This window comes from Neodiprion pinetum, chromosome 5 (genome assembly GCF_021155775.2).
Source record: "Neodiprion pinetum isolate iyNeoPine1 chromosome 5, iyNeoPine1.2, whole genome shotgun sequence".
Taxonomy (NCBI): Eukaryota; Metazoa; Arthropoda; class Insecta; order Hymenoptera; family Diprionidae; genus Neodiprion; species Neodiprion pinetum.
The window spans coordinates 31,974,873-32,000,550 of NC_060236.1; the positions used below are offsets into that span (position 1 = coordinate 31,974,873).

Genomic DNA, 25,678 nt, shown 5'->3' on the forward strand with positions numbered 1-25,678 from the left:
GTTTCGGAAGTTAAGAGGCTTAAAATGTCACAAACGTGAAGAAGAGGATGAAAAAATAAAGAGAGAGAAAAAAAAAAAAAAACAAAGTTAATAAAAAACAAAATACTTTACCGCCATCTGATTGCAATCGTTAATTTTTGAATTTATTTATTCGACAGAAGTTCTCTTTATTTTCACTCGAGACTGAAACAATTTTCAATAAACTTTGTCAGTATATTATCGACTTTGGGAGAAAAAAATTATCTCTCAGGAGTTTCGAACGAACGAGCGATGCGAAAATCTGCGCTTATAACCCACACGAGCATAAGATATATATATGTATACGTATATATATGTATTGTATCCATAAATTTATAGACATTCGTTGATTTATCAAACCTGCAGATAGAAGCGCGGGAAAAAAAGAGAGAGAGAGAAAGAGAGAGAGGAAGATATGGATGGATTTTCTTTTTAGCTTGGTCAATGGTTTGAAAGTGAATTACGATTGGGATCTCGGATGTATAGTTTTCCTGCGAAAAGTTATGTTTGTCATTCTGTTCACCTAACAATCTATACGTATAATACCGGCGATGCAGGATATCTGTGTAGGTCATAGATACTTTTTTTTTACAGGATATCGATGGTAGTAAAGTGTAGAGGATGGTTGAACCTTTTCCTGAAAATCGTAAAAACCCGCCCAGCCATCACGCCGCCTTAGTTTTCCTTCATTTTTTTTTTTTTTTTTTTTTTTTTTCTTCCAACTTTTAAACTTTCTTTCATTTTTCATCGCGTCTGTTTCTTTTTGGAAATCAGTTCCGCGTATGCGTACGTAAAGAGGGAGGAGAAAAAAAGAAAAAAAAGGAAGAAACACTCCGGAATTGTATACAGAATTTCGATCCGGAAACGTAAATTTGAAAAGAATATGAGAGAGAGAGAGACAGAGAGAGAGAGAGAGAGAGAGATCCCGGGGAGCAAGAAAAGCTATGGAAAAGAAAAAAAAAAAAAAAAAAAAAACCAAAAGAAAAATACATAAATAAATAAATAAATTTGTTTCACGTTTGCTTTTACCTCGTGAATAAAGGTCGTTGTTCCGGTGCACAGTTTTTACGAGGAGGATACTTTTTCCACCCATGCACAACACCGTGCGTGTCTTGTGCAACGTGGATAACGTAGGTACAACATGCCTTGCATATATGGAGCATTCCACGTGTGATCGATCTGGCAAAACCGTGACTAATTTTTCGAAAACCGTACGTTTTTTAGACTGAAAATTTTGAAGAATATTCCTGTGTTAGTGCAAAAGGAAGAAAAAAAAAAAAAAAAAAACTAAAACAAAACGCGTAGGTTTCCACATTTATTTTAAAATGTTTAGTCATGTTGTAAATAGCTCTGAAATATAAATACCAAACTGTGATACAGTCCGAGTCTGTTGTTATTTTTTTCACGCTGAAAATTACTAGAAAAAAAAAACGGAAAGAAAAATCATTTATTCTGAATTGAAATATACGATCCAATAATGAAATTTCTGTACATTGTTTTACAACAGCACGGGAGTATTTTCAAAAATTTTGAGATCAAAGAAATGTACAGTTTTTGAGAAATGTAACAAGCTGAGCTTTTTCTTCGGTTGCTTTTTTTTTGCAAAGTTTTGGAGACCTCCACATGATTTTCGTTTATTAGAACTTCAAAATTCACTTGGAACAAAAATTCTTTTGCGTTTAAATGTTTTTCGTCCGATCTCTACAGCTGTTCAAATAACACTCGAGATCAATTGTAATTTGCCAACATCTGAACGTTTTCCAATGAAAATCTGCAAAAATTCCCTCTAGTTGTAACTTGAATACCTTAAAAATAGTTAGACTAAGGTCCGTTGAACAAGTTAGACTTATCCGCGAATAGAACGTCTTCTCTGTGTAACGAGCCTTTTGCACGATCTTTACATTTGTAGGAGTAACTGAACTTACGATCAATTGAAATCTGCGAACATTTGAACGTTTTCGAACAAAAATCTGCAAAAATTCACAAGCCCTCTAGTTGTGACTTGAATACCGAATAGTTAGACCAAGGTCCGTTGGACAAGTTAGACTTATCCGCCAATAGAACGTCTTCTCTGTGTAACGAGCCTTTTGCACGATCTTTACATTTGTAGGAGTAACTGAACTTACGATCAATTGAAATCTGCGAACATTTGAACGTTTTCGAATAAAAATCTGCAAAAATTCATAAACCCTCTAGTTGTGACTTGACTACCGAATAGTTAGACCAAGGTCCGTTGGACAAGTTAGACTTATCCGCGAATAGAGCGTCCTCTCTATGTAACGAACTTTCTATGATCGACGTCGATCGGCTTTAGATTATTAAAAAAACGCTCGAGAAAGAAATGCAAAACTTGTACATGAATCAATTCTTTTTCCAATTCTATTCCTTTGTCGCTACCAACTCCTGTGAGAAATTCATTCATTCCAGACTGGTGTAAAACCGATTAAATAATCCCACACTCTTATCACCCAGGTACTTTCTAGAGGAACTGAATTTTGGCTGGGTCGATTACACGCGGAATGTCCTATACATGGATAAAATCATGCTCGATTTACCCCGAGGTTGATGCGAACACGTTTTGCAACCTGCATCACGTGGCGAAGCGAACACACGTGGCAGAGCCGCGACTGCTTCGCGATATAGAAAAACACTTATTTTCATCTATCCAAGGGAGGATGGGAAAAGCTCGGAGGGTGAGGAGGATGGGGGCAACACGTTACGCAAGAGGAAAAGCGATACTTGTTCTCGGCGGTGAAAATTACCGCCACCTTTGCGCTTTCTTTACGTCTTTTCACTAAAAATTTTACCTCAATGTTACATTATTTTATTCGCATAGCTTTTTTTTTCTTTTTTTTTTTTTTTTTTGCTTCTACTCGTGACCATTTTCTATCTTCTATTAAAATATTACAAGTACCGAGCAGCAGGTAATTACTGCGAAAAACGTAATATCAGAACGATAAATTTACTCTGGCATAGAAATTTAGCTCATTATACGGATCTATAATTTTTCGGTGATGTAGCAGATTTTCATTAAACAGTGTAATCAACATTGAACGGCGTCAAATCAACTATTCGTCAATACATTCAGACTGATTACACCTAATATTCTCCTCTCGTAACAACAGAATTTGATTTTTATTTCATGGTTTTAGTGATTCAAATTATTTCATAAAATTGTAACTTATCGTTTGTTCGATGCCGTAAAGATGAGGTTGATCTAAGAATGGCGATAAGATTGAAACAATGCAAAATTCTAAACACACTTGAATCTCTCTCTACGCAAAGTTCAACTTTATTAACTAAAATTATTGTAGAATCTAATGCAGTGATATTGACTATAAGAACAAGAAAAAGGAATGTAAAATTGTTGGATATTAAAAATTTTCGTCATTGTTATACAGTATCGTTTGTTTTTTTTAAAGATAAGCTTGACTGATCACGAATTTTTTAAATAAATAATCAGATTCATTGCAATTTGCTCGTTAACAATTTTCATTTTTTTTCCATTTCACCGCAAATTAACGAAGGTGTGAAGAGAAAGAGGAAGATTTATCCGAACAGATCAAAAGGTGGAAAATCATGTATCGTGTTTTTTTTTTTTTTATGATTTATTTTATTCTCTTCGTCAGGATCGTGCGAAAAAATTTATCCGCGTGCTTATCTATAATATTGTTCTTTTTTCGCTGTAGCGTGAACGGGATAGGAAGTGATCGAAAAATTCATTTTTATTCCAGCCTCGGAGCTTCGAACGCTCGAAGCAATTTTGGGACGACGCGATGCTTTTAACGATGTCGAAAGTTGGCTTGATCGTAAACGAAAGTTTCTTTTTTTCTTAGTGTTGAGCTCAATGCGTTTTTTTTTTCTCTCTCTTTTTATCTTTCATTTTGTTTTGTTTTTGCCTCAGTTTCAGATCGACTCTGGACTGGTATAAGTTTTATATCCAGGCAAGACGGAGTTTCCGAAGGAAAAGACAGGGAGAAAGCAAGAAAGGTGAGGATCGAGGGGGGAAACTTAATCTTAAACTACGTGTGATAAAAGATAAAGCGGGTCGTTTCGGTTTGGAATAAAAGTCATTGGTTCTTCTTTCTTTTTTTTTTTTTTTTTTTTTTTTTTAGCTTCCAAACTCTTTGTTCCCTTAAATACGATTTAAGAGAATTTATAAAATTTAACGCAATATATTTATTTTTTAGAAAAGTATTATACACGTTGTTACTCGATGTTATATTTACTATCGGTTTTCTTTTTTCTTTTTCCCACGAACGTTAAAGATACGAGGATAAGGTATAAGCGACGATTAATCAGTCTTTTCAAAATATAGGATGAACGTGTTTTCTTCGGCCCTCAGCAGATATAATTGGGGGGATATTTTTCATCGAAAATACGTGCCCAGAGACGGAGGGAAAGTAACGGAAGAGAGATATGAGGGTTTTACGACAAACATCCCCTAGTTAGGGTGAAGAGAATTCGAGGTAATCGTTTTCGGTCAGGATTATGTGGTCAATTTACGTCCTTGCGAATCGATCGATTTTATTAAATAGCACGAAGGAAACTCGTTTTGTAATTACTCCAAATTTTAACATTTTGCCCAATTGGTTTAAGTGATAATTTACATACATATATATGCTGTGTAAAATGTATGGTTAAACAATGGTATTTTATTTCCATTGACTTCGGAAGGTAACTTTTATTCGATCGGAATAAAAATCACCCAGCGTTAAATAAACTTTCATCCGACCACAAACGAAGATTTCGAAAAGCAATGAAAGATCAATAATTATTATTTATCAGTACTGAAATAAATTATTTCAACTCAGGGATAAAAATATCAGCAGCGCGAAGCCTCGTTAACATTACGAGTGTGGATTTGGTATGAGAAAGTTGTCAAGAAAAGAAGGATAGATCAAATTACGTTCGAGTAAACGAAAATATATAGGAGACTGTTTGCCCAGAAATTTATATTCTTATTCCTTTTATTACCAGACAGTCGTCCGTAGAGTCGTTGTCAAATATTCTTTAATATAATATGAATAAGCATCGAAGGTATTTTTCGAAATACGTAAACACAAGATTCTAGAATTGTAATCGAAAGGTCAGATAACGATGCGGCGTTTCAAATGAATTTGGATTTGTTGAAAATCTAGTAGATTTGTTCAATTTTCATGATGAAAATAAAAATTCTCGGTATTTTTTCGGTAGTAAATTCAACGCTGCTATTTACCGATCGTAATTAATATCTGTGCAACGCTGTAAAATTAAATAATTAACGATATCAACGTGATAAAAAAAAAAAGAAAAAAACTCTTTTCCGAACAAAACGAGCCATCGTAGAACGAAATCAAACGAATCTACAGTATTTTTTAAGAATCTTGAAATAATTTCCAACAAAATAAAGGTATCCAAGTTGTTTTTTTTTTTTTTTTTTTTTCAATTCTTTTTTTTTTCAAAGACATCGTCGATCGATAATAATTTGATAAATACCAAACGTACGGCCGTCTGGTAATAAAATTGTTAAGAATCTACAATTTTCACACCCCAATCTTCTCAACGGAATGAACGTCGAGAAACTCGTACGATTCCGAATGAAGATAAATCGCATTAGAAGTAGAATCGAATCTGTAACAAGCGAAGTGGCACATAACGTGACTGAAAAAGCCATCACCCTCGGTGTGTAAAAAGTGTCCGTCAAATGAAATTTGCCGTTCGGCGATGATAGCCACTCCGGGCACACAGTCTACATGTCTCTTTATTTATCTCCTCTCCCCTAAATCGTGCTCTTGACATTCATCCGTGATTAATGACATCGGGGGTCGGGGACCAGAGTATCTGTGAGGGTAGGTGGCGAGAGGAGAGAGAAGGAAAGAGAGAGAGAGAGAGAGAGAGAGAGAGAGAGAGAGAGAGAGAGAGAGAGAGAGAGAGAGAGAGGTAAGAACGAAACTCGGGTTCCGATCCCGGGTAGTTATTAGTTGATTACGACCCCTGAACAATCTACCCATTAATATATCATCCAGAGAGCCAGACGCGATGATAGCTGCGGCTCCTCAAAATCTTCCAAACCTCTCGCCAAAATCTGTCGGTCGGATTCCGTCGACGAGACTGTTCGATCGTCTTCGGCATGCCGTTATCCATTAGAATAATCAAGAGATACCTCTGAGCGAAATGAAATACTTGCTGTTTTCATGCCGCTTATATCTCACCGCAGGAATGTATTGAAATTTTGGAAAACACTGCTCATAACTATTCGTTATTCAAAATCACCTCAGACTATTGATCAACAAATAATTATACCTCAATTATCGAATGATTCTGGGAATCGATTGGTCACCGTTTACGTTTTGTCGATTTACACGGAAATTTTTTAAACAATTTTTAACAGCGAATTTTCGACGGCGATTGTTGATGGAAACATTGTATTTTCTTTTTTTTTTTATACCGATCCGCGACTATTTTAAACTTGCCGTCGTTTTTTTTTTTTTTTTTATTTTCATCCGAGGACAAAGATATTTTTTCTAACTCGAAATGAGAATTATTTTTTGACAGAGTGACTCGATGTTATTCAAGTTTCGAGTCAAGAATTGATTAGGAATCAGTTATTAGTGTCTACGACTCCTAAAACACAAGCCTTCGAAACACGAACGTAACGTATCCTGTTGCAATTTTTTTTTTCACCGAGTCATTGACTGGGAACATGATTTTTTTTTTTTTTCTCTAAATTCTAAAATTCTTCAACTGAATTTGAGATATACTTGAATGAAAAGGAAAAAAAAAAAAAAATATGTTTCTCCGAATGGTCAGAGACTGACAGAATTGTAATCAGAGAATCAATGAGCTTGAAACCTTGAGATTTATCAACGTCTACGTAACAAGGGAGAGAGAGAGAGAGAGAGAGAGAGAAAGAGAGAGAGAGAGAGACAGAAAAAAAAGTATGTACAACTCGAAACTTCCGTTAGTTCGAAAACTGTTTGGCCTTTTTGTTCGGAGGTAGGGTGTTATTCCTAGGCTCATTTTTCGGAGTGGTTTTCCCAAGAGGTTTCGAAAAATGTCTGCTTTCGAAGGCTGGGCGATGGCTGTTCGACAAGAAAAGTGTAACGCCCCGGCTATGCAGAGGAGATGGGATTTATTGGCCGTGAGTTTGGAGAGGAAAGGGCGGGCAGGGAGGTCGGGTTGGGTTGGGTTGGTCTGGAGTCCCTCTCGGTTATACCGGCAGAAAGCATCCCGTAGGATACTCCGGTTAAATTGAGACATATATCTCTGCCCAAGGGTACTCGTTGGTTCTTGGCTGACACTTACACGTACGAATTAATTACCTCGGCCCTGCCCCTTGGCCCATGGAGGCTTTTAAAAGGTGGGTAAGAGAAGCGGGATTCCACGAACCGGTGTCAACAAAACATCGCGGAAGAGGTGACGGGACATTGGTGAATTTTTCATCTCTTATGCATCGGAAACGTCGGTCAAATTAATTCCGAGGCTAAGCCGCCAATTTTCCGTGAGGCAAATCCCCCCGGGGATGATGAGAAATTGAAGCATTTTCGGGACTCGAGAAGTTAGACGATACCGTTTTTAATCACGAATTAATTCTGCTAACGGGGAGACGCCGAATTAAACGTTGAATAAAAATTCAACGAATTATATTCTCCTCACAGTCGATCGAATTCTAATTGTGGAACAACGGAGCTGCGGTACCGTAAATTTCACTTCCGGATGCCAGAGTGGCTGGATTAAGGGTTGCACGGGTATATTGAACCTGGTTAATACGAGACATCTGGACATCCTCACGTTCCCATCAAAACCTCGAGCTCAGCTTGTAGTCGGCACGCAGCTTATCCCATAACGTAAAATACGTGAGCACCGTACAAAACCCCATCAACGTCGTGGCGCTGCTGCTGCTGCTGCTGCTACCGCCTCTGCACCTACCTCACTCCTTTTACTAGCGTTCAAATATTTATCATCTAACTATTCGCGGCTAGCTGTTTCAACCATCATCAATTTTCATCGATTCAACTGAGGAATAACTTTGTCCAAAAATGGTTAGGTGAATACATCGTCTGAGTATTTGCAACTGTCTATCTATGGACCTATCTGTCTATCTATTGTTCTAAATGTTAGTAATTTCAAAACAGAAGAACCCTTATCCCACGATCATCAATTTTCATCGATTCAACTGAGGAATAACTTTGTCCAAAAGTGGTTAGGTGAATACATCGTCTGAGTATTTGCAACTGTCTATCTATGGATCTATCTGTCTATCTATTGTTCTAAATGTTAGTGATTTCAAAACAGAAGAACCCTTATCCCACGATCATCAATTTTCATCGATTCAACTGAGGAATAACTTTGTCCAAAAGTGGTTAGGTGAATACATCGTCTGAGTATTTGCAACTGTCTATCTATGGATCTATCTGTCTATCTATTGTTCTAAATGTTAGTGATTTCAAAACAGAAGAACCCTTATCCCACGATCATCAATTTTCATCGATTCAACTGAGGAATAACTTTGTCCAAAAGTGGTTAGGTGAATACATCGTCTGAGTATTTGCAACTGTCTATCTATGGATCTATCTGTCTGTCTATCGTTCTAAATGTCAGTAATTTCAAAACAGAAGAACCTTTTCCCACGATCATCAATTTTCATCGATTCAACTGAGGAATAACTTTGTCCAAAAATGGTTAGGTGAATACATCGTCTAAGTATTTGCAACTGCCTATCTATTGATCTATCTATCTATTGCTCTAAATGTCAGTAATTTCAAAACAGAAGAACCTTTTCCCACGGTCATCAATTTTCATCGATTCAACTGAGGAATAACTTCGTCCAAAATGCTAAGGTGATTATATCGTCGAAGTATTTACGACTGTCTATCTATTGATCTATCTGTCTATAGCTCTAAATGTCAGTAATTTCAAAACAGAAGAACCTTTTCCTACGGTCATCAATTTTCATCGATTCAACTGAGGAATAACTTTGTCCAAAAATGGTTAAGTGAATACATCGTCTAAGTATTTGCAACTGTCTATCTATGGACGTATCTGTCTATCTCTTGTTCTGAATTGTCAGTAATTTCGAAACAGAAGAACACTTTTTTCCACGATCATGAATTTTCGTTGATTCAGCTGAGGAATAACTTTTTATAAAATTGTTTGATCAATACATCATCCAAGTATTTGCGTCCGTCTGTCTATCGATCTATCAATCTGTTTGTTCTTCTATCTATTGTTCTAAATGTTAGTGATTTCAAAACACGCGAAAATTATTTTCAAGCACCTCACGTCGAAGTATCTACATAACGTCCAGCCATTTATTTCCGTCTACCTATTTGACAATTTAATCCGGCTGTCGCACTAATTGGTATTTCATTCAAAAGTTTTATTTCTTTCAATTATTTCTTTCAGCACGTGTTTCTTTATGATCTAATTTCGATTACGTCTATCTATCGACGTTTCTTTGAACGAAACTTACATTAAAAGCGGTGAAACTCGATAGAGAAACAAGATAAATGAAATTGAAACTACAATCGGAGGGAATGATAAAACCGAATCAAAGAAGTGAAAATAAACTTCGTCGAAACTTCATTTTATAATGCATAATATCAGGCTCATGATATTCCGTCTCGGTTTGAATTTAATATAAAAATACAAGAACTAAGTGAGTAAAGTTTTTCAACAAAATTTCATCTCTAGCTGTGAGACATTATGATGTTATATGAAAAGGGCGCGGCACCTCAGCTGGAGAGAAATAGGAACAACAGGATCCTTCCGTGAAACTTCTTATTTATGCTTTTCTTTTATTTTTATCACTCCCTGCCGTCCCGACTAGATTATCACCTCTAAACTCCCCCGTCGTGTGCCCAGTTTTCTCTCCAGATGAATTCTTACATGCGGTTTATCTTGTTAACCAACGGAGGTCCTCCCGAAACTTTACCTCTCAAGCTTTTCGCCGTTGTCCGCATTCGTTCGTTCACTCAAATTCAACTTCCGACTCATCCGAAACGGGAAAAATTAAATTTTCCAACGATATCGTACGTCGGTAAAATTGTATCAACTTTTTTCTTCAAAATTTTTTTCAACAAAACATATACTTCATCTTCACATTTATTCTCGCGTTGTTTCTCCTTCTTCCTTTTTCACGTCAGGCACGAGTTGCCTTCGGGTTTCTCTCTCCATGCAGTTATCGAATTTCAAATCTGCGAGCAATTCGTGGCCGATAGTCGAGCGGCTGGTAACCAGTGATTAGTGATTGGTAATTAGCAATTAGGAACTGGTGAATGTGTGACTGGAAACGGAGGATTCGCGGCTCGATTATTATTGTTTGAGGCTCCGAGTGGAACTGTTCGTCCTGTTAGCCCATCCACGCGAATACTCGACGGAAATGCGCGTGTAATGTACACTGGATAAACAGTCGTAGTAGGAAAAGTAAATAATTAACCCTTCGAAAGCTAATATGCTTTGCAGCTGTGACACGCGTGTAAACAAATTCCACGTCAAATTTTCCTGATCGATCAGCTCAAGTGTGTCATTCGCACCTGCTGGGTAAAGAAAATTCGAAGGGTTCGTCAATCGCGTGAAACAGTGCGAAGCGATGAAAAATCGCACAAGTTTCGTTTGAAAAAACTTGGTAATTTGAAGTTTAACGAATTACAGGATCGATCGACTATCCGCGTGATCGATAGATTTATGGGATTAAGATTGTGATCGTAACGTTACTTTTTTCAATGTAAAACTGTGACGGTATCGTTTCGTGATTGGATAAAGCCGAGGATTAGGCAAAGTGAAATATTGATTATTTTGTTAAATGAAGAGGAAGTAGAACAGAGGGTGGGAGGAGGAGAGAAGACCGAAGCCTGGAGCTAGTCTGTGCCATGAATAATTAATTGAATCATGTTTCATGAGGGCAATTAAGCTGTTCATTAAGTAATTCATTTATGAGTTTGGAATTAATTACATTTTAATAACCTTCAGAAAACCAGGTTGAGAAACTTTCCTTTCTCAGGTTGGAAAATAAATTTTCATTTATATTATGTACATTCAAATTATATACATTTACTGTAAAGCGCTGAAGATGAAGTGAAAAGGAACGAGACGGTAGTGAAAAAAATTAAAAAATCCCACACCGAGGCAATTTGACATATATTACATTTCTAATCTCAAATCAAATACATTGAAGGCCGGTAAAGAAAAACGGGTAACCTAAAAAAAAATAAATAAATAAAAAAATAAATGATACAACTCGGTTACACTTACGAGGTTGTATTTTCGTGATGATGACGATGGTTCGAACGGTGAGTGGAGTAAAAATTAAAAACAGAGCGTATGAAATAAAACGACCGTTGGGGAGATTCTTCGAGGCAAAATTGTGGAGTAAAGCTCGTTTTATTTCGGAAGGTTGTATAAACAGCTTCTAAAGTATACATATATACGTATATAAAATGTGGTTAGTCTCCGTGGTAAACCTGCGACGCTTTTGGACAATTATACACGGAAGGCGAGAGTCTAATAAAAGTTATTAGTACATCCCTAGCTGTAAATTCCAGCTTGTGGGTTAAAAATATTACAGTTTGTACGTGTATATATATATGTATATAGCGGGGGGACAGTTATTATCTGGACAAAATCCTCCACCCTCTTTTTCCCCGTCGCGTACCTACACGCTTGACTCGTAATTACAGCGCGGAGTTATACTCGGCGAGACAAAATTACAAGACGGGAAAAAATGACGAAGAAAAGGAACGAAAGAAAAAAATAAAAATAAAACAAACAGAAGACAAAAAGAAACTCAACTTTTGACTTACCGCCCACCCGGTGAATTTTCCCAACTATTATAACTACGGTCACGGTAGTTTTTAGTTTCAGCTTTCACGTCCCCTTAAGTTCGTATCGTATATCATATAGTCGAAGCATGCTTGCGGTAAAGTATGGGATTTATCCCTATTTATTCTTGTATTTGCTTTTTTTTTTTGTTTTTTTATTTCGCTCACTTTCCTTGCAATTACTTTTTGCCGATGAGCTGTTGAGACAGCCCGATGATTTGACAAATTTCCATTCAAACATGATAGTTATAACTTTTCAGAAAAATAATGATTACTCAACGGGATATTTCATCGAAGTCAATATTCTTCGATTGAATCTTGTGTTTGGATTAAAATTTTTTATAATTTCTCTTTGCTCTATTTGGTCGTCGACTTGATCTAATTTTTTACTTTTAATAATTTTGCAATCGATTGTTGAAGGTCGGATGATATTATCGGCGAGACGAAGGAAATTACGAATCACGGTGTTACGGCTTTTTTCCAACCCTTCACCACCCGCTTGTTCCTTTCCTTTTCTTCTCTGGAAGGTATCGGAATCGCTGTCAATTTTTCACGATCCAGGTTTCAGGCTTTTAGTGCTTTTAACCCGCCGTTAAAAATCCTTGAAAACGGTTTTCCGTTCATGTTCTGCAGGGATCTGCATAGAGTGGATAATATAACCGGGTCTCTTTGACGGTTCGCAAAATCTGACCTGAAATTACCGAGGATTGGGTTTATCAGCATGAAGGCTTAATACTTGGGGAAAGTACTACCGAAGGAAAGAAGAAGCAGAAAAAAAAGGCAAGGAAGGTGAGATCGAGAATTCCAAGTCCTTTTATCACCTTATCCTGCGAAGCACGTCACGAAAAACGCCCCACGGAATTGGACAAACCGTGAAGAAACAGCGAAACCTGCTGCTTTGAACGAAGGACATCTCAAGTGGGTTTTTCAAGTGTATGTTTCAGTCGTACAGTCAGGATAAAAAAAATCGTGCAAAGAGAAGAAACGGGCTCAAAAAGTGACACTGAATTAAATTGATGGAGGCGAATTTTGTATTAAAAAAAAAAAAAATTCTCTTTGACTTGGTACAGTAAACGAAAAATTGAAAAAAATTTCGAAGGGAATTCAATTATTGATATAATGTCGTTCTACTCTTTTTTTAATTAGTAAGGGGCTCGTTTCATTTATGAATTAATTTCCTATACAACACTGGATCAAATTTTTTAATAATTTTCTAATAACGTTCATTCCCTTTTCAATATAGTCAGTCGCATAAGCTTATCACGTAGAACTCAGAGTTATCAATTTTCCATAAAGTATTTCGGAAATTGATGAAATAATCAACAAAAAATGAAAAAATAACTGATCTGGAGTGATTAGTAGAGGATTAATTACATTGCATAGAAAAAAGACTCATTGAATTTGTCGAAACGGCGAGATTGTTCAACTAAAAGAAATATCGTTACGCATAATAATTTTAGCCACTCTCGTATCTTTCGGTAAAAATTCTTCGGAAGTTTGAAAATTTCTGTGTTATTAAAGAGCCAATTATATCACTTGAAATAATTTCAGCTCAGTTGATTTTAGAGTTACGTCTGAATCTTTGTTTCGTCATTACTTTTGTCTGGATACTTTTTATCCAGACGGTATGCTCGAAAAGTTCTTAAGACTGTTGAAATCCGTCTTGGCTGGTCTTCTTCGTCCGTAAATGAGGAACCGAGGTACGAAACTTCCTTAAAGTTTTAATTTGTCGCGTAAAGAGAGAGATGGAAACCAAGAAGAAGAGTTGCGGACGGTTCAAGGACGGAGTGTTGCCAATTTGCGGTGGCAAAAATTGTTACAGATTTTTTAAACACCCTTCAAGCTTTCACCGTTTACAGTCACGGGATGGCGAAATGTTAAAATTTTCAATAATCACTTCGTCTATCTTGAATTACAAAGAAACGATTCAACTGTCTTGAACGAAATTTTAGTCATACATGAAATATTCGGTTAGAGAAGTGTGACTAAACTTTTGAAACTTCTACTACTTCCGAATTTCAAATAAACAAAAATTGAAGGGAAAAAATTGATTATTTTATCAAGATTTGACACAGTTTTATTGAACACCTGTCGACTTCTCGAAATTATGGTAGACCAAACTTCAAAAAACATTTACAATTCTTAGAACTTTCCACCAATTTTTAAAAAATTTGGCACATAACTTTTCATATTTAATTCAGATGTATATGTTTTCCACTCGTTATTGTTCACCGCTTGAAAATTTTCCCTTGTATCTCGTATTCGAACATCTGACAAATTGAACTGAGTTATCGAGAGTAAATTTGCAAGGAGAGTGCTGGATACAGATTTTTTTACCGACATATTACCGACACTCAGTCCAGACACGAACCTTTTTTTAAATGTTCGCTAGTTGGACTATTCCGAGAACCAAGCTGAGGTTTTTTCGTTCATCCAATTAGTTTGTCTACTCACTTGTATGGCAGCAAAACTGCCGTGAATTTGATGGTCACTGCCACGTGGGGACCGGAAGTGACGAGATAGCGGCATCGAGTGTTCGGAGCGTAGACTCCCGGGTATCCAGGACTCGCCAGGACGCACTCCTTCCGGCAATCCGTGTCCTCGTAGACCCAGTCGCACTCTGCGAACAGGAGCAAAACGTGAATTATAATTACGCCGAAGGGAGAAACGAGAAAGCGTTTTAAACACGTTTAGCCGCGTACCTAACGACGTGAAGAAGAGAGAAACATCAACGTGAAAAAGAGGAAGGAAGTAATAGCGCTGAGTGGAAATTTTCCAGAATGCAAATAACGCTTTGATGTTTAAATTGTCAATAAAGAAGTTTCAAATTGCTGAATTATTCGGCTATAATTGCATAAATTGACTATCACGATCGTCTCGAATTAATTGTTTCAGCTTTGTTGGACTGAAAAATTGCTTGGAACTTATTATGCGGAGGGTCCATTTCCAGATAAAAGAAGAAATAAACCGGAAGAGCATCGTTTCTCGAAAGCTTCAATTAGCTTAATATTCTACTAGTGGATGTGAAATGTGTTCCTGAGTGAAATTCGAGAGGGTTCCAAGAGCATTTCTACAATTACAGACAGTCATTCTTCGGCAATTTAGTGACCCTCTTTCCCTCGTTGCAAATTTTACCCTGGATTTCCTTTATACGTATGTACGTACTCTGGTTTTACATGGAGGCAAATGCCTGAATAAAATTTCCAAGGGTTTAAGGCGAAACGGACAGGCCTGTGTTTTGCAATTGTCATAATGGACCGAGGCCTGAACCCTTAACGTCAACTGTAAAGACATTTTGACCTCCACTGGCTACTAATTACTACACCAATTTACCTCCAAGTCCCTACGCATTCCGGAAATCACCGCTCCGCAGGATTCGCCGTGATTCAATTTATTTATTAAGAAATAAAAGGGAAAAAGTACATTCTCTGAACTTCAACTAAACATTTTACAGACTTCAAGATCAGCTTCCACATTTTTAGCCTGCATAAACATAAAGAATACAAAATCGGCTTAAAATACTTGGCTTTAGAACCGTCTTAAAAACTTTCTATTTTTTTTTTCCTTGTCTCTTTTCACTCAAGTACGATTTTTATCAACGTCACAAAAGTCTTTTTTCTTCCTGCACAACAAAGTGCAGGTTTTCCAGTGGAATTCGGTTTGATTTCATTGCATTCCTGAATTCAAGCTGAAAGTAGGTACGTATAGGTAAAATCTTGCCGGTGAAGTTGATGGGTGTAAGTATATCCATCCAAGGGTATAAAACTTGAAACCAAAGAGAGGGATAACGTTTGACAGATTCAGTGAATAAAGTATCTGCAGCCGAGCGTAAAAAGTGCGGGCGTTTATGCAGTCTGATAGGAGGAAGGAGAAGAAGGGAGAAAAAAAAAAACGGGGAAGGAAAGAGGAGAGCTGGCTGTGAGGTACGAGAGCGAAAGGAGAGGGTGAGATGAAGGGTGAAGGGAGGCGGCGTCGGGACGCTGAGCGCTGCGTTTTCCTCTTGGCGAAAAGTGGTCGAGCGTATCGACGAACGGGAGACAGTTGGTAACTCTTGAGAGACGTGAAATAAGGGAATAAGGGATGAAGGGGTGAATAGGGGGGATGAAAAAACCCGTGATTCTCTCCTCATCTATTCGATTGATCTGTTTGTCAGGCCTTACAAAGCCTTTATCCTATTTTCAGGCTTTCTCACAATTTTATATCCCGGTCTGCACCCGTCTGAAATCCAAACTCCCTCCCTCCCCCGCCTCCTAAAGCCAACCCTACCGATGTTGTAACAACGCTACAATAGCTGGGTTCGTTGTATCAGGGAAAATTACCTCGTCATACAACCGCGATGGAAATAATCGTTCCAGATTTTGACGACATAAAATTGATCTTCCTGTTTATCGAATACTGTCAGATTTTTAAACGAGAAATATCAAGATGATATTCAGATTCCAAGTCGTAAAATTGTTGAGTATTGGAGAAGAGAAAATGTCTAAAACAATTTCTCACAAGTTTGTATCAAGAATTACTTCGAGATTAAGTCAAATCAGGAATGCATCCTTTCGATCTTTGTGATTACTCAAGTTGCACCAAAACTTGAAGACGATTTTTCCGAAAATTCATATCACAAATCAAGACCGATTTTCAAGATGAAAAAATATCTAGCTATGCGGCTTAACTTTGCATTATCGATTCTGTATATGATTTGAAATTTCCTTATAAATTCATCGATTATCTTGCAAGTATTTCTGATTCAGTTTGACAGGATTTTGTTCAAAAAAACCTCAAAAATATTTGACAGAAAATACAAAGATTGCTAAGAACGAGTTTACTGTTAGAGATGTTGATGACATTTTTAACGATCCGAGGTGTTGACTCGAGAATAAGTGTCCATCCATCTCCTGCCCAAAGATATTTTTTGAGGGCCTCAGGCAGTGACGTATTTGGGGTTGTTTCTGGGCCCAGTGAAGCCTGCACGAAACAGGGGTGCAATTTGGATGCAAAATGCGTGGCAATTCTGGGCGGAGCTGAAGGAGGTGGAGGCATGTGATTGAAACATGGAAATTGGGATGCATAAGCCGGGGGTCGGGGGGTTCAACCCCAAACTGTTGAACTGTAAGCGTCAATATCAAAGGGGCCCTAGGATTCTACGAGCGTTTGATTAGCCGGGTTCAGACCTCTGACGATTCGAGTTAGTCAGCGTTTAGCTTCCAAAGCTCTGTAATTTGTCTAACGCCACGTTGAGCTCCGTTCGAATTGACGCCCGCTGCAGCCTGCGGTACGTTTAATCAAACGCCGCTCAATTTTTTTGGAGAAGCTCCGTGAGAAAAAAAATAAATAAATAATATGTATTTCTCGTAAGAGTGATTTTCAAGTTGTCTAATTTGAATAGCTGCTGTTAGCAAGAGAATATTCATGAATTACCAACGATTTTATCGATGAAACGAACTAGTTTCATCTTTATTTTGAGCTCTGAAATTTGGAAAATGGTTAGAACGCGCTCATTTTACTCGAAACGACATTTTTCAACAATTTTTACACGCTAAAATTTTTGATTTGGTACACATTTCGGACTGATGAGTAGTTTCTTTGTGTGAACTGGAATGACTGAGATCCAAATTAGACGCTCTGAGATGTGAATTGAAGAGGTACTGAAGTGTGACAAAATTTCAAAAAAATATTCGGAATTCAGTCAGTGGTGTAAGACTAATATAAAAAAATTCAAGATATTTAGAATATTCGTAATGATTAAATTATACTCCCATTTTCATTCGACTTCAAAAATTTCATAATATATCTATTCCAAACTTTTTCACATAAGAATTGAAAACAATTTGTTTCTTAGGTCTTGGCATGTATGCGGCTGAAAGCATCGCCAAAACGTGATTTTTGGGAGTTCTTGAAAATCTGTAACCTTGACATCGATAACCTAACCTAACCTAATACAACCTAACCTCAAATGGAAAGAGCGGTCTTTTTTATACAAAAGCCACATGTTTTCAACAAAGATTCAATTCGAAAACGTGATAAATTTTATCAATGTTTTCCTCGTGAATGATGAGGCCTAAATTTTTGTTCGTTCTTAACGAAAATAAGGAAAAACGTACGAGCAGAACGTTTCGTGCTTTTCCGCTTCGAACACACATAGAAAATTGAACTTTTTCTACTCTTTCACATAAAGACCCAATTCCACAGTAATGAAAAAATGATGAAAAAAAAAAAATAAATAAAAATATCACCTCTCGACTCACCGGTATTGTTTACAGACTTTCCTCCCCTCGCCGGCCATCCGACGGAGGTGCTCGTCGTGGAAGTGAAGCTAAAATAGGCCAAGAATTGCGATCTCACTGTCTTCTCATTTATTCTGAAACAGAGGAGAACAATAGACGGACGTTATTCCCAGCAGTTTTCGCATTTAATTTCAGGACAGTTAGAGACACAGAGTCCACACATCCGCACTCGTGTTTTCGAGAGGTTTCCCGAAGCAAACGTCATAATACGCTGCAGGCTGCACGGGGGTTGAAAAATTGACACTGAAATCATTTCGACCGAAAGTAATAATTCTCACGCAACTGCCGATGCATTATTTTCTCGACGTTTTTACGCTCTATTTCATCCGGTTAGTTATTTTTCTTTTATTTTATTTACGTCTCATTTTTTTTTTTTTTTTTCATCCCATCGTCTCTATGGTCTTGCCGTTCGTTTGTTTGAAGAAAAAAAAAAAGATCTTCTCTTTGTTTTTGGTTCCATCTGCTTCTCATCCGGCTTCCGATGCAAAACGAGGCCACGCAATCGTCGTTATTCGTAGGGCAAGGTTCAACGAATCGAGACTATATTTTTTCCCACACATACGAAACGCCCGTGTAACACAGGGGGAGATTTACTGCAGTCATTTGTGTAATTTACGTACACCGGAAATATAACACAGTTCGAAACTCTGCATGAACCCGTTCGATTTTCCACCGTACCGAGGCTAAAACTCCTTCCGGTATATTGAAATATCAAATCCAATTAACGCGGAGAGCCGTAAAAATCGTCCAACGATTTACCTGCAGATCATCGAACACTCGTCCGTTATTCATCCTTCCGTTTATTTTACCTTTCTATCACTATCTCCGATTCTGCTGCGCTTCGAAACGTATGTTCGATATTCGTTTAATTCACAAAGCTGGATATTTCTAGTGAAAAGATTGGGGCCAATTTGTTCAGGTGGGATACTCGAAGCTTTGATTACACTTTTCGAATTTATAGAGCGATTTCAGAGCTTCTGAAATCATCGCCGTTCATCATCAGGAATTCACTCGATAAAAGAACATAAATAATTTTCGCGAGTTTCGCAAAGAGGATAATATTAGAATTTTTTTTTTTTTTTTTTTAAACAAAACACACAATAAAGATAAACATGATTATTTTCAACCTTTGTGAGGAATTTATAACGATCTTGTATGATTGGATGAACGGAGCTCCATCAAAATCAACGTGGCAGCTCGACTTTGGTATTAAAAACGAGATAAATACGATAAAATTGATGTTGCTAAATTTGTTCACAACTGACAATTTCTTATTCCAATTTCCTGTTAAAACGTTGTTCTAATTAAAGCAGGGACAGGTGGCAGTAAAAGTGTAGTGAACAGAGTAAAAACTGTGAGGGTCCAATATCGAACTGTCGAAATACGTGGTAATCAATTTTACAGTATTCTCAATTGAATAAAGTTGAAGTATAGGAAATTGAAAACGTCAAAATGCGAGACACCGAAAACCAAAGTATAAAGTTATCAGAATTCTGGCGATTCAATGTCTTGGCTTTCTCCGAGAACTTCTTCTTTTCGACACTTCAACGTTTTTTACACTCGTCCTTTTACATGTTGCAATTCTATGAGAAAAATATAAAAATCCGACATTGCGACTCTTCCATTTTTCCATCTTTTTGAGTTTTCACCCCCGTACCGAAATAGAATTCGTCAAACACACCATCTTCACTTTACAAATCAAAATTCAACCCTTGACGATAAGGAATAACCAAAAATAAACGATTCTCGATTAATCCCGATTGTTTTTCAAACTTGTCTTATTTACCAAGTACCTCACATCACACATTTGACATATGATATCACAAGTGAAAGATGAATGAATATTTTCACTTGAAATTGAAAAATGTTTTCAACGAAGCTGTAAATTATCAAAAAACTTTTACGCCGTTCGGACTGCATACTGAAATTTACGAAATTTTGGTTTCAAACGCAGTGTTCAAAAAAATTGCGAAACAATGGATCAATAGATTAAGTTTTACCAAGTGGATCGAGTGCTGTTAGATTATTTTTTTGTACTCGATCAATCCATGCCTCGATTATTATTTTCAACTATTATCACCCATCGTTATCGGTGATGTTTGAAAAATTTTCGCCTTGACTGTACGCCTAATACATGCCTGATTCGAGCTTAAGTCAGCCCTTTTTGTCGCCCAAAATCCGACGGCCGGTGTACAGGAGCTGAAATTACTTGGTTGTTGCGGTTTTGCGGCCGACGAGGGAACTGCCCGAGGGTAATGCTTCGTCACTTCCGGGTTTCGTCGGGTTGTCCCAGGGGTTGAGCAGGGATAGAAGCGAGTATAGTCGGTTGTGCGAAGAGCCGCAGAAACAACCGGACAAAGATTTTCCCTCCCCTAAACCGGTCCGCCGACTTAAGCTCGACTTTGAGAGCTTCTTTTTGCTCCGAAACAACTTAATTGCAAACCGGCGGCGTTGCAGTTTCTCGGAGTATAATTTCGTGCTCCTTCTACTACGGCAAAGTAAACCCGGGTAAAAGAAAACGGACGGGATGCAGCCGAGCTCTCGTTTAACGTAATTACTTTGAGATGGTTCAAAAGTGATGAACAAATTAAATTGTTTAACGTTATTAAAAATTTACGGACGCGAATCCGGATGCGTCTGCGGAAAATTTTCTCTTCATATTTGACGTACCGACTTGCTTTTTTATTAATCACAACCGATAAGAAAAATAAAACATACCCATCGCACCGGTTTTCATCAAAAAAATTTATTCAATCCTTCGATCTCGTCTCGTGTTCGAGCGACGTTTCGACACTCGATCATCATATTCACGGTTCAATATTGACGACGTTCCTTACAAATCTTGTCTTCGCGTCTTGAAATTGAAAATTTTCTTCTCACCTCATTTTTTACGCTATGGCTCTCGGCTTTTCCGAGGAGATAAAAAACTAAGCCGAGCAAAAATACGAACCGGAAAACTAGATTCAGAATAACGGTAAAGAAAATTATCAGCATATGCAGGTTTTATAAAAATATCTAAAACAAGATAAACTGGAGTAGGTACATGGAGTTTAATTGCTCTTGAAGATTGTTAACAAAAAGCCTCGACCGCTTGCTTTTTCCCAGTGTAGATTTTCCTTCGACACAGCATCGACGATGAAAAGTGATAAAATAACTACAAGAACAAAAAAATAATAATTCAAACGAAACAGAGAACTGCACCGGAAATCAATGAGTAAACACATTTAAATATGGCATCGAATTTCCAAAGTGTAAAAATGAAATTTGCGGTATCCGGAAGTGGCTCGTTCACTTTATACGTTATTACGTCGGTCCAAAGTAAAAGTATAAAAATTGGATTTTTCCCTGTTTCCGCGCATCTTGCGGTTTCAAATTTCTCCCAGTAAAATTTTTTGTTCATCTTCAATGTTCACATTACGCAAGAGGAAGCTTTTTGAAATATAGATTTATGTGTGGTTGATAGCTTGCGACGCGGGTTCGACGTCGGTCGATCTCACCGCAGTCTGGATGGAAGACACGTTTGCTTAACATGTACTTCTGGCGAATTTTTCAAGCATTTTTCGCTTATCTACCTCCTCCTCTTTCTCCTCCTCCTCCTCCTTCTTCTTCTTCATCCCCGGCAGCTACTTCGCGACACGCCACTCGCCCCTTCCTACCAAACGGCGAAAGCTCGACAAGCTTTTCCCCAACAACCTCTCTCCAAGGATCCAACCAGCATTTCCACCCCCGTATATGTCACGAGCTTCAGAAATTCCCTCGATGCAGTTCCTTCGCCTTTTCCTTGTATATGCGCAAAACACACACGGATTTCAATATTTCTTCAAGCTTTCTACGACGGGAAAATTTGCGCGGCTCTGAAAAGGCTTCTTTTTTTTTTAATACAAACTCGCAATAGTTGTTTCCGCGAAATTTAATTTCCCAAAGCTTTTTTAATTCCATTAATTTGAATATAAAATTGGAAAACTGATTTTCCAAATTACGGAACCGATATGGTGGACCTTAAGCACGAAATGAAATCAATCGATCGTTGAATTCAAATCAAAAATCAAGTTTTTTCGTTTGGTGGGTGATGAATAAAAAACTGTCGGATATCAAGTTTTGTTTGGATTCAACGATTGTTTTATTTCACTCTACTCAAGGTTCGCTTGTGTATCGAATTCCAAATTCACTTTTTGGACTTGAAGAGTCAAAGAATTTCGAAGTAAAACTTCTGTGGATCAATTTCATACGTTATCTTTCCATGCAAGATTAGCTCGCGAATTTTGTAAATCCTCTGTAAAACAAAGAAGCAATCCTCGAGTACCAGAATTTCTTCAGCGGTTATTAATAAATGTTTATTTACAGTAACGCATCGTAAATTTTCAGCAGCGTGAAAATTCCTTATGCTTCGGAGTCATAATATATTTAAAAAAAAAATTACGAATAAAATTTTCGAATCTTATACGAAAATGTTTTTCATTTCTATGAAAAAATATTTACAGATATATTCGTTAAATCTTTTACGAAAATTTTCACATCTGTTTTTCGCTTTACGTGGCAAGACGGTGAGAAAAAAGCAATTTCTTTTATCTTATTCGCTGCAATTAAGAGTGCGAGAGAAAGAGAAAAGAAAAAAATCGCAGATCAGAAAAGAAAAAGAGAAAAAAGTGGAGTGGACCGTTTTCCAAAAGTCAGGATCGTTCCCCCGGCAGTATATCTGGGCGATTTACGAAACCGGACAATGTTGGTTTGCCCTGAATAGAAGCAAGGAGAGAGAAAGAGCGAGTTTAGACCTGCAGCCTCGTCCCCCCCCCCCCCCCCCGCTGACAATAGTATAGGCGATAGAAATTCGAGAAGCGGCGAGTATTGTGGCTTTGGAAAATATTACCCCAAAAGGAACACGCGAGACTATAACCTTTGACTTCGACCAAGAGCCATTGTGTTCGAGCACAATAAAAAAAAAAAAATACGAGAAAAAAAATCCTAACCCCTTCCTCCATTCACTCGACGCAGAGAGAGAGAGAGAAAGAGAGAGGGGGAGAAAAAAAGAGAGGCAATGCCAGCCTTCAATAGCCGACGACTTTCCGGCAAAAGTTGATTCCTTGGATTGCTCGATTTCTCCACCGACACAGCGTAATGTGACCTCTCTGTAATCTTGATTCCTTCGTCCGTGCATGTCCATGAAATTATATCTCATGCAATTAAACCCGATTCGAAGAGATCAGGCTGAATTCTTGCGGAATAAGAATAAACTCAAATAAGAACAAACTGGGGTTACCAGCAAAAAATCGAAGCCTTGTTGTGTAGCTATTGCACAAGCAAGATGGGTGTCGTTAGAATAAAATACCTACGTACAATAAATATTTTTCGAATTGGAAGAAAATTCGGCACGAGCAACAAGTAATTTCTGGCTATATTCGATTACAAAACTTGTTTCCACCTTCCAGGACGATGCTGGAGTGTATAATTTTGACAGTCGTGGTAAAGAAAGGGGGAAAAAAATGTACAAAATAATTTAAGGATTTGATTAAAATAGTTGACAAAATAGATATTTTTCTTGCCATGATTGATATCAGACATTCAACTAGAATTGGAAAAAAAATGAATAAAATATTACACGTTGTATTCTTTGAAAGAAAAAAAAAATCTGAGACACGATCGAGAACATGGGTAGGAAAAAATGTATCGGTGAAAAGGAATTTCGGTGATCTAGTGAAGTCGTTAGGGGTTTCGGTTCGTTTCGGCGTGTAATTTTGGGGAGCGAGAGATAGGGAGGCTGGGAGGGTAAGAGAGATTCGCCCGGGGCTATACGGGGTTTAATTGGTTGTCGTTTATTAACAAACCCAATATGTGCGACCGATCGAAGAGCCGGCGTGGTTCGACCGGCGAAAGATGGAAAAAGGTGGAGGAAGAGGAAAATTGAGAAGCTTTCGTGTATAAGGATTACGAAGCGGTGAAATATATACGCGGAGAGAATTAAGCTTTTCACCGGGATGTATAAAACACCGGTGGATGGCCTATAGCTACACCCACTCTTCGCAATCTCCAGGATAAAACTTTTCCCTTCTCGTTTCTCTTCTCGTATCCATCTATATAGGTATAGACACATGAGGTGTACCGATAAATAACGATTCCACTTCCATTACCATTATTCAATCGCTAACCACCGCCAAGGCACAGACGTCAAACCAAAGCAGTTTCGATCTCTGGTTTCCAAAAAACTAACGCACACGCACACACACACAGACATTGAAAAAATTAGGGAAAACAGTGGGTTTTCAAAGAGAGTCGGATACAGATTTCCTTACCGACATGTACAGACACTTAAGCCAAGACGTCAGCCGTTTTCTAGAACTATCTGAGCTGAAGATATTCGAGAAAAGGGTTTGTGTCTTTGCTAAGCGTCGGTATACGTCGGTATGGGGATCTGTATCCAGAACTCCCCCTGTATACCTAAGTGAGTTGGATACAGATTCCCTTATGGGCATATCCCGACACTTAAGCCAAGCCGTCAGCCTTTTTCTAGAACTTCCTGCGCTGAAGACATTCGAGAAAAGGGTTTGTGTCTTGGCTTAAGTGTCGGTATACGTCGGTACTGCGATCTGGATCTTGAACTCCCCTTGTATACCTATTGAAAATCCAGATAATTACTTGCGAAAATACACACCTACTTAGGTTATGTAATCGAAGTCAAAGCTGCAGTTTACTTTCCCTTTTTTCAATTTCCCGGTTATTGTGATAATATTACAGTGTCAAAAAAATAGAATTTTTATTTTGAAAAATTCACACGTCTTTCTAGAATTCAATTTGACAATTAGTTTACATTTCATTTCGGTTACATGAGTTTTCATACAAAATTCTCAACAATCCACTTCGTATGTCACATTATATCTATCCAGAATTATTGAAGCTGTTTTTTTTCTAACATGCTAGCAACTGTTGATCTTCTATCGTACATTTTGACGTATTCATAAATAACGAAAAATTATGGAAATAGGAAAATTCTAAGAATGTAAAATTGCCACACGGCATAGATATGTAACATACGTAGGAGTACGATTTGATCTGTATACTTGGAATTTCATGGATGCGTTTTCCTCTGAAAATTTTGCGATGAAATTCTCTGCACCGTTTGATACTCGGCTAATCAAAATTCCGCAAGGACACCCACGGCTTTTGTCTGCTGTGTCGAGTTTTCGGCGAGTATGAGAAATCCTCGAAGAGAGCCGAAAAGCCGCCGCGGCTCTTACTAACGCATAAAATATCCTTCGTGGAATATAGATTACATGCAGGATATACAGGTACATACATCGTATTTCAATCGAAGGCTCACAAATACCTACATTTCCAGGGTGTGTCGCCGTTTTTTAATACCAGTATGAAATACACATGTCATGTATTATACATGCATATATATTATGTATAAAAAACAGGCACACATCTATTTGCGATGGATGATTTAGGCGCGAGTAAACTTTTCAGTATCTCTTAAAACTGCCAAGAGTTCGGATTTCAACTTTTTTTATTTTGGAAATTTTAATACGTGTTTTTCATGATTCGGATGAATATTATGAATTAAACTCATTATTAGTGATCTATGTG

The 25,678-nt window shown here is 37.6% G+C and overlaps 1 protein-coding gene across 2 annotated transcripts in view; it reads right to left on the bottom strand.

The window, feature by feature from the left end:
• The window catches only part of LOC124219151 (uncharacterized), a 203,866-nt gene that overhangs the window by 25,732 nt on the left and 152,456 nt on the right, over positions 1-25,678 (bottom strand). For both annotated transcript variants that reach the window (XM_046626345.2, XM_069136228.1), the window contains 2 exons: positions 18,059-18,171; positions 14,274-14,439 (listed from right to left, as the gene is read on the bottom strand). In XM_046626345.2, the coding sequence (XP_046482301.1) occupies positions 14,274-14,439; positions 18,059-18,171 (279 nt within the window). The remainder of the gene's footprint in view (positions 1-14,273; positions 14,440-18,058; positions 18,172-25,678) is intronic.